The sequence below is a fragment of the Aotus nancymaae genome, unplaced genomic scaffold (genome assembly GCF_030222135.1).
Source record: "Aotus nancymaae isolate 86718 unplaced genomic scaffold, 86718_ANA_hifiasm-v0.15.2.pri h1tg000016l, whole genome shotgun sequence".
NCBI lineage: Eukaryota > Metazoa > Chordata > Mammalia > Primates > Aotidae > Aotus > Aotus nancymaae.
In genome coordinates this window covers 32,005,355-32,016,061 of record NW_026988428.1, presented here as the reverse complement: position 1 = coordinate 32,016,061, position 10,707 = coordinate 32,005,355, and the positions used below count along the sequence as shown (strand labels likewise).

The window sequence follows — 10,707 nt, the reverse complement described above, 5'->3', positions numbered from 1 at the left end:
TGAAATACTATACAGCAATGAATTCACATCTGCAGACTTTGTCAATTCATAGAAATATATAATGAAATAACGTGAAATGGAGAAAAAAGCAGAATATAATCCACAATTACATCAAAGAAAATATATGTGATATGTATGCTTATCACATATATTTTAGTTTCTACAAAAACTAAAAATGTATTACTTTGATTATCCATGTTAATACATGTAATATAAATAAATAAATAGCACATATATAATAAATTCTTTTTTCCTTTTTTTGAGACAAGAGTTTCACTCTTGTCGCCCAGGCTGGAATGCAGTGGCGTAATCTTGGCTCACTGCACCCTTTGCCTCCTGGGTTCACGCTATTTCTCCTGCCTCAGCCTCCCTAGTAGTGGGCACCACAGGTGCATGCCATCTTGCCCAGCTAATTTTTTATATTTTTAGTAGAGACAAGTTTTCACCATGTTGACCAGGCTGGTCTCAGAATTACTGACCTCAGGTGATCCTCCTGCCTCGGCCTCCCAAAGTGCCATGATTACAGGTGTGAGCCACCGCACCCGGTCATAAATTCTGTTTTCTAAGCAAACTTATCTTACACCAGAGGGCAGAACGGCTAGGGAAAATAGTCTATCTAGTGAAAAAGAGCACCAACAAAGGAGCACCATCTCTCCACTGTCACACTAATATGCAGTGACACTTTGGCAACAGACTCCCAGTTACTGGCGTGCAGTTTAGCCTACTGCTTGGAGCCAGATGTCAGATTTGGGATTTTTCTTAATCTGAGTTATTATTCAGAGTAATACCCAACACAAACATTTGACCACTAGTGTCAGATTTTATTTTTACACGATAACTCCTCAAGCCTTTAACCACAAGGGTCCATACAAGGTAAAATTAAAAAATATATTAAGCCTGCTGACTTTCACTGTGATTGTGGTTTGATATCATGCGGGATAGATCACATTTGTTGATTCACATTAGGAAAGAGAGCCCCCAACTGTCACAAGCACATTGTGTTTGAAAAGAGGCAACCTCACCAAATCTTTTAGTACTTAAAATTAACAACATCCTCATCATCTTGTGGTTCAAATGATGACTGAACAATAACTCAAGCTAGTTGCGTTCTATATTTTTTTAATTAATATAATTAGTATTCCTAGATCTTTTTAAATTGCTCTACTCTAGCCCTAGGGGAAAAATGATTTCAGAAGGCTGAATACATATGCTGATTCAAGATATGATTTCTCACATGCCCAACTTCTATAATTTAGGATTATAGAGCAATTATAGAGTAATTCTGGCACCGAGTCTTTGGCAATGCTGTTTAAAAACAAAGTTACTATTACACACAGCCCATGATATTGACTTCACATTGCACATAAATACATTTATATAATACATTTTCTTAATATAGAAGCCATAGCCTTTTTTGAAAAATGATTAAAAATATGGTAATTATGAGACTCTCAATTGACTCAAAAGCCCAGAGCTAAAATCCAGGTAGAGTTTGAACACAACTTACAAACAGGTGTGATCCAAATTGCATAAACTTTATGAGACTTTTGATTTAAGGACTAAGTTTTCTGGTAACGTCTTTGGGAACATCTGGATAATAAAAGATGATTAAGAAATAATATCTGATCAAATTATTTGCCTTGTCCGAATGGTCTGGGTGCCAGTCCTGGCTATAAAATTCACCATCTGGGAGACCTTGAACAAATTATGTAATTTCTCTGATTCAAACTAGCTATCTATAAAAATTAAAATAACTTTATGTAGTTTCTAACTTAGAACAATAAGTAACTAATAGTAAATATGAAATGCTAGGAAGAGTTTCAATCACTGTAAATATATATTTATTATCTAGCATTGTCTTCTTCAAATGGATACATTTTAGGCTGGACATGGCGACTCATATCTGTAATCCCAGCACTTTGGGAGAGTGAGGCAGGTGGATCACCTGAGGTCAGGAGTTTGAGACCAGACTGACCAACGCGGTAAAACCCTGTCTTTACTAAAAATATGAAAATTAGCCGGGCATGGTGGCAGGCGCCTGTAATCCCAGCTACTTGGGAGGCTGTGGAAGGAGAATCACTTAAACCCAAGAGGCAGCAGTTGCAGTGAGCCGAGATTGCATCATTGCACTCCAGCCTGGGCAAGAGAGTGAGACTCCATCTCAAACAAACAAATGCATACATTTTAAAAACAGCCTTTAATACTAGAACCACTTTTTTGGCATAACTTTAAGCCATAGGGCTAATTACACATGACACAAATCTAACCAACAGAACTGCACTACTTAGATTAAAAGAAACTTTAGAAATGATAGTTTTGCTTTGCATAACTTTAAAAAGCTAATTAGGAGAGAGATCCAAGATGGCTGATCACTAGCAGCTCGGGCTCCTAGCTCCCAGTGAAAGCGCAGAGAACGAGAGGACGCCACACTTTCAGACGAATATTTGTTGCTCACGGACCAGGAGATTCCCAGCAGAGGAGCCCCACGTGTCACCAGGGCGACTCTTGTGGCCGGCGCAGTGGACTGCTCAGATTTCGGCGCTGGGAATCAACAAGTTGGACGTCTGCTCAGAGACCTAGTTAGAAAGTCGGTAATTACAAAGACAACAGACGGATAAATATATAATGAAGGGAAGAAATCAGCGTAAAAAGGCAGAGAATACTCAAAATCAGAATGCCTCTCCCTCTACAGGGGATCACAATTCCTCATCAGTAACGGAACAAGGCTTAATAGATTACGAGTGTGTTCCAATAACAGAAGCAGGTTTCAAAACGTGGGTGATAAGAAACTTCTGTGAATTAAAAGAACTTGTTCTAACCCAATGCAAAGAAACTAAGAACCTTGAAAAAAGGTTTGATGAAATGTTAACAAGAATGGACAATTTAGAGAGGAATATATGTGAATTGATGGAGCTGAAAAACACAACATGAGAACTTCGCGAAGCATGAACAAGTTTAAACAGTCGAATTGATCAAGTAGAAGAAAGGACATCAGAAGTCGAGAACCAGCTCAGTGAAATGAAACAAGAAGACAAGATTGGAGAAAAAAGGATGAAAAGGAATGAGCAAAGTCTCCAGGAAATATGGTACTATGTGAAAAGACCTAATTTACGTTTGATAGGTGTACCTGAATGTGATGAAGAGAATGAATCCAAGTTGGAAAATACTCTTCAGGATATCATTCAGGAAAATTTTCCCAACCTGGCAAGGCAGGGTAATATTCAACTCCAGGTAATACAGAGAACACCACAAAGATATTCTTCAAGAAGACCAACCCCAAGGCACATAATTGCCAGATTTATTAGGGTTGAATTGAAGGAGAAAATACTAAGGGCAGCCAGAGAGAAAGGTCAGGTTACCCATAAAGGGAAACCTATCAGACTTACAGCAGATCTCTCAGCAGAAACCCTACAAGCCAGAAAAGAGTGGGGACCAATATTTAACATCCTTAAAGAAAAGAACTTTCAACCCAGAATTTCATATCCAGCCAAACTAAGCTTTATAATCGAAGGAAAAATTAAATCCTTTGCGAACAAACAAGTACTTAGAGAGTTCACCACCACCAGGCCTGCTTTACAAGAGCTTCTGAAAGAAGCACTATACATATAAAGGAACAACCAATATCAGCCTTTCCAAAAATATATCAAAAAGAAAAGAACATTAACACAACGAAAAATTTACACTAACTAATGGGCAAAACAGCCAGCTAGCATCAAATGCTAGTATTAAAGTTATATATATTCTAATTGGATAAAAAGCCAAAACCCATTGCTATGCTGCATCCAGACCCATTTCACATGCAACGATATACAAAGACTCAAAACAAAGAGAAGGAGGAAGATTTATCAACCAATCAGAGAGTAAAAATAAACAAATAAAAAGCAGGAGATGCAATTCTTGCCTCTGATAAAGTAGACTTTAAAGTAACAGAGCAAAAGAGGCAAAGAAGGACATTACATAATGGCAAAAGGATCAATGTAACAAGAAGAGCTAATGATTTTATAGATCAACGAGACAGAAAATTAACAAGGACATCCAGGACTTGAACTCAGACCCGGAACAAGTAAACTTAATAAACATTTATAGAACTCTCCACTTCAAATACATAAAACATACATTACCACCTCACACCTATTCCATAAGTGACTACATAATTGGAAGTAAATCACTCCTCAGTAATCGCATAGCATTTCATAGGTTTAAATGAAATATTGGTTGGCTGCTCGTTTGTTATTTTCTTCCCTTATTCCTTCCTGTTTACATCAAGTAGAATTATTGGTATAAAAGAGGTTTTCAATACCCATTACTAAACTGCATTCTAGCCTGGGCAAGAAAGCAATACTCCTATTCTCTCTCTCTCTTTCTCTTCTTTTTTCCTCCTCTTCTTTATTCTTTTTCTTTCTTTCTTTCAAAAAAAAAAATTATATAATCACAGTCAGACTGTGGATACACGAAGTAAAAAAAAAAAAAAAGCTAATTAGATATGACCTAGAAATCTTACCAACAAAACTGCATTATTTCAGTTTAAAAGAGACTTGAAGAAATGACATTAACAGTCCAAGTCATATTTAAAGAAGCCCAAAGGTGAACTGAAATGGATAGACGGACTTAATTTGGAGTTTTCTTGAAAAGGAACTAAAACACACATCCCAAATAACAAATGTCTGCAAGATCCAAAAAGACAGAACTCCAATAATGCAAAGGACTCAGTGACACTGAATTACAATGGACAAGCCCAGTAAAATTCAGTTCTTCCTACTACTCCTCCCAACAAAACAAAAGCAGAAAACCAACACGCAGGGTACCGGTTTACCTGTTCTGTGCCCCTCAGGGTCGGTACGTGGAAGAGGAAATGGGAAGCCGGGGCATATTTAATGAATACTGAAAGGGAGGACTGAGGGTTTGGGAAAGTGTGCACAGACGGACCGTACCTTTCACAGATTTCCCAATACTGTGTAAGTGAGTGATAGAACTGTAGTTTTGGGCAACGGTCTTCAAAAACGCTTCCATCCCTTCCTGGTGGTGGTAGTTGAAATCCAGCGCAGCTACCACAGGCAGCAACAGCTCTAGCCAGAGGCACGGGAAGTCCATGTTCTAGAGATGAATAAAAAGAAGAAGAACCTAAGAACACTTGAAGGCTGGCGCGGGCATCACCAGCTCCGGCTCGGCACTGCGGTCTCAGGGTCTCCCGACACTGACGCTCCCCGCTTCCTAAGGAGGCAAAAGCTGGAAGCAACACCTTCGGGAGTGAGCCGTGCAACCGGAGCCCGGGAGCATGGGCAGCCTCGGTGCCCTGAACCCAGAGGCCTGCGCCGCCCTCTCCTCCCTCTCCTCCTCCCGGCGCCTCCGCCGCCCGGCAGGTAGCTGCCACAGCTGCGCCAAGTCCTGCTCCGCCCCCAGCCTCACAATCCTAATTTAAACTATGGATGCACTTTGGGTGGTAATGATCCTTCAGTGTAGGTTTATTGGTTGTAACAAATGTGCCACTTCGGTGAGGTGTATTGATCATCAAAGAGGCTATGCACGTGTGGGTGTAGGGACAAGGGGTATGTGGGAAACCTCTGTACCTTCTCAATTTTCCTTTAGATAATTTTGCTTTTGGGTACTGGTTCTTGGGGTTTTTTAAGTAAATATTTATATTTGTATTGACTTTACCACAGTAGGTTCAGCAAATTTGCTCTACAACTGCTTTAAGAAAATAAAGTCTTAAAAAAAGAAAAGCTGGTGAGGAGGGAAAGGTTTAAAAAAGGCAAAGGTGGCTGGGCGCGGTGGCTCACGCCTGTAATCCCAGCACTTTGGGAGGCCGATGCGGGCAGATCACGTGGTCAGGAGTTTGAGACCAGAATGGCCAACATGGTGAAACCCCGTCTCTACCAAAAATACAAAAATTAGATTGTAATCCTAGCTACTCAGGAGACTGAATCAGGAGAATCACTTGACCCGGGAGGCGGAGGTTGCAGTGAGCCAAGATTGTGCCCATTGCACTCTAGCCTGGGAGACAGACTGAGACTCCATCTCAAAAAAAAAAAAAAAAAAAGGTAAAGATAAACTATGCCCGCCATGCACTGGCTCCTGCAGCTTGTAAAGGTGGGATTTAGGAGCCAGAGAGGTCAGGCTTGCTCATTTGAAAGGTGAAGACACTGGCCTGGCGCGGTGGCTCACGCATGTAATCCCACCACTCTAGGAGGCTGAGGTGGACGGATCACGAGGTCAAGAGATGGAGACCATCTTGGCCAACATGGTGAAAACCCGTCTCTATTAAAAATACAAAAAATTAGCTGGGTGTGGTGGTGCGTGCCTATAGTCCCAGTTAGTCAGGAGGCTGAATCAGGAGCATTACTTGAACCTGGGAAGCAGAGGTTGCAGTGTGCCGAGATGGTGCCACTGCACTCCAGCCTGGTGACACAGTGAGACTCCGTCTCAAAAAAAAAAAAGAAAAGAAAAAAAGAAAGAAAGGTGAAGCCACTTGGAGGGAAAATGGAAGCCCCAAGGTGAGAAATTCACAGGCTGCTGCTTCCTGTTGAAAACACAGAGCTTTACTAACCATATTAGAGAAGGGGTTAAGAAATTAGTATGTAAACTCTCCAAAATGTGGTCAAGCATATTAGCTTTATTAAACCTCTCTATTTGGAAAGAAAAATCATCTCCATGCAAATGTGAATGTTAAGTAAAGAATAGACATTTGAAAATTTTTATTACAACTAGCAAAAGCTACAAAAATAGTTTAAAATCATATGATTTATGGGATCATTGGAACTTCTGGTCACTCAGTCATTAATCTAGCAAAGGCCAAGTGATTAACATAAGAGATACATGAAGCAAGAAATTAGATATAAAAAGTTGTGCTCTGAAAGTGAAATGCCAGGTGATGTGAGAGTTTATCAGGGCATCTAGTGTAGGACTGACTGGGGGGAGAGAGTCTTGGAGGAAATGCTATTTAGGCAGTGGGAGGAAATGGTGTGTGTAAAACGCTGAGGTGAGAAAGCACTGGTAGTTCCAGGACAGGAAGGAGGGACAGAGGGGCGGACATAGGGGAGGGAGAGGGAGTGGCAAGTGAAGATGGAGAGGCTAGGTGGGCACTGCTGCAAAGTAGCCTGAGTCGCATAGAATGTACATGTGTCTTATGAGATTGATACAAAACACAGTGCTAAATTTTACTTTAAAATAAAACTACTATATTGATCTCCACCTTCAACCCCAGGTATTGTAAGAAATGTGGAAAATAGTAGAGTAACACTGGTATTGGGAAAATTAGTAGTAGTAGTAGTAGTTATCATTAGATAACTACTATGTATTAGAGCTTATTTATGGATCACTGCACCAATAGTACATTCAAATTAATTGAGTATAGAAGTATTTGAGAATTTCAAAGTTGTACTTTTTAAAAAATAAAGAAGCAAAACCAAAAATTTAGCTCAGTTAAATATTTTAGCATTTTAAGGCAAATTTGTCTTGACTGTTTAGAGTAAAAATACCTTTTATTGCAGCCATCAGCAAAAAAGTCAGCATAGTCTAAGCTTTACATTTGGCAAATAGGTCTAGATATCAGGTAAGTTCTATTTACGAATACTGTGAAATACAGGTTCATTATTGCATGGATGACAGGAGAGTATTGGTACTTTCTGATGACTAATACAGAATTCCAAAATATTAGCGAGCAGAATTTCTTAAGTGATGTCACTGAATTTTGGTAAAAAAGTTTTTTGTTAACAAGAGTGCTTGACAAATGGAATATTTTCTTTTGTATGTATTTAAACAAGCTTGTCCAACCCACGCCCCGTGGGCCATATGGCAAGATGGCTTTGAATGTGGCCCAACACAAATTCATACACTTTCTTAAAAATATTATGATTTTTTTCTTTAGTTTTTTTCCCCATCATCAGCTATTGTTAGTGTTAAGTGTATTTTACGCCTAGCCCAAGACAATTCTTCTTCTTCCAATGTGACCCAGGGAAGCCAAAAGATTGGATACCTTTTTTGGTATGTGGCAGTGTCTCATGGTTATTATTCTGGATATTAGTAATCATTGCATAGTTCTCTAGAAGATGTAGGAGATGGAACCAATTTTGATAGTCATCCTAGTCTTTTACCTTTTACCTATTCTCGTTACTTCCTGTATTATCTTTATATTTTTCTCTTCCAAAGTCGTGACTGTATGAACGCATACCTGCCTCTAGAGTTAGTACTGTATTTAACCGAGCTGTTACTCGTGTGGACCACTAGATGGCAGGATCCTGCTCAGTCTGAGTGCTGGTTCTTCATTTGTAGATATTTAAGTTTATACCAGATTCCATACAGTTGAGATGGCGCTGGATTAACAGTAGTAGTTGAACTTCTGGTTCTCTAGCAGCTGGGACATTTCTCTGATAATCAATGAGAACTGCATCCAACAGAGGGGGAACAAAATTTTCAGCTACCATCTGCGGATCATTGGATCAGCTCACCCAACCAGATATTAACTTTAAAGTTTCCCTTTTTACTGTCCGCATACTTCTAATCAATGGTTGCTTTGTAACCATTTCACCATTAGCTTGGATAGCTGCAGAAATGTTTTCACTGAGGCACTTGTATACATTAAGCATATCTAAATAAATTCTTCCAAGTTGAATTACAAAGGGGCGTCCAACAGCTTTGCAGGCTCTCACATTTGTTTTCAAAATGCTACCAAGCTGCTTGATTGTTTCAGGATCTTTCAGTATATCCACATTTTTGATTGCCTGCTGGATTATACTATCCCAGACTTGATTAGGGAGTAGCATGTATTTTTCTATTAAGTGTTCTTGTACTGTTTGATCTGTTTGTGCACCAATCATGTACCCCACAGCTTCATAAAATGTATGAACCTGTTGAGGCTGAAGATGACAAATAATAGTGTTAATGTTGTTCAAAATCTCATCAATAAATGGCATCACTTCTCCAAGCTGAACCTGAACAAAATGCCTGCGGCACTTTTGGGCTATTTTAATGAAAGTATCACAAGCCATGTCCTGGACTCCATCATGGGTCTCATGCATGAATTCAAACAGCTTGTTAACTACTGTCTTCAAAAATTTCCCATGAGCTCTCAAAAATCATGGATATTGACCTACTATGTACATGATATTTGATGCAATAATAGCTTTATTATCTTTGCCTCTTTTCTGTTCACATAATCCTAAAAGATCCATTATAACTGTAACAATAAATCATTTTTCATCCTCTTCATGCATTGCTCCACTAATGGAGCCTATTGCCCAACGCAATGTAGATACGGCAGATACGGTTCTTGCCTTCATGGGAGATAGATCGTTAATGATAAAAATGAAAACATTTAGTAAATCCAATAAAAAAGTTTCTTAAGAGCAAATACGTGTGATCTGAAAATTAGATCCACTTAAAACTTGATGAGTACACAAACTACAAGTTTGGTTAAAAAAGATAATTACCCTATCTATCTATCTATCTACTTACCTATCTATCCATCTACTTATTTATTGAGATTGACTCTCACTCTATTTATTTATTGAGATTGACTCTCACTCTATCACCCAGGCTGGAATGCAGTGGTGCAATCTTGGGTCACTGCAACTTCTGCCTCTCGGGTTTAAGAGATTTTCATGTCTCAGTCTCCTGAGTAGCTGGGATTACAGGCACCCACCGCCACACCCTGCTATTTTTTTGTTTTATTTTTAGTAGAGACGGGGTTCACAATGTTGGCTAGGCTGTACATGGTGACTATTTTAATATAAAACACGAAACACTGAATAATGAGCTGTGTGATATATTTTACCTTAGACATAGCAAAGTTGCTAGCATTTCTGTGACTAGTAGTTAAAGGGTTACAGAAACTGACTGTGTGTGGAAATGCACTTCATGCAATGAAATGAATCCTGCACTTCTGTCACATTGTAACAGATGTTGGGCCCTTCCTGAGAATTGGCTTTCTGAAGATAAAGGGAAAGATAAAGGGAAATCTCTGAGAAAGCCAAACTGGAAAGCTCAACACAAGTTGAAGAGGGCTTTGATGTTCCCGATTGTAAAAACACTATAGTGAATGATTCCGAAGAGTCGTGTGTTGAGGAAAATGATGATAAAATTACACAAACCTCACAATCACAAGAAAGGGAGGACTATTCTCTGCCGTCAACTTCTAGTAGCATTATTTATAGCAGCCAAGAAGATGCGAAAGAGTTTGAAAGGGAAGAAACACAAGACAAAGAATAAAGTATGGAATCTAATTTGCCCCTTAATGCCACTGAACCTTGTGTGATTTGTCAAGGTCGACCTAAAAATGGATGCATTGTCCATGGCAAAACAGGACATCTTATGGCCTGCTTTACATGTGCAAAGAAGCTAAAGAGAAGGAATAAGCCCTGCCCGGTATGTAGACAACCAATTCAAATGATTGTGATAGCTTATTTCCCCTAGTTACCCTGTGTACAAGAGAATTACATTTCTAACTAATTATCCCTAAGAATTCAGACAACGTGAAATTTATTTACATATATCAAAGTGAGAAAATGCCTCAATCCTTGTGGATTTCTTCTCTTTAGGATTATCTACCTACTTTGGTAGTGGAATAGTAAATACTTACTTTGAAGAAAATTTCACTTCTGTGTCTATTTTATATTTGGGTTTTAATATAATTTGAATTGAATAGCTCATCCTTTACCTCAACCCTGAATTTTAAATAATTTCTACTCTGTCTTAAATGAGAATATTCTGTGT

General features: G+C 39.0%; 1 protein-coding gene across 1 annotated transcript; it reads left to right on the top strand.

Moving 5' to 3' along the window:
• Window positions 1–5,275: 5,275 nt before the first annotated feature.
• On the top strand, window positions 5,276–10,407 carry LOC105709408 (E3 ubiquitin-protein ligase Mdm2). The gene is given in 3 exon segments (XM_064376783.1): window positions 5,276–5,360; window positions 9,825–9,947; window positions 9,950–10,407. Coding segments are annotated over 3 exon segments (666 nt in total).
• Window positions 10,408–10,707: the final 300 nt, after the last annotated feature.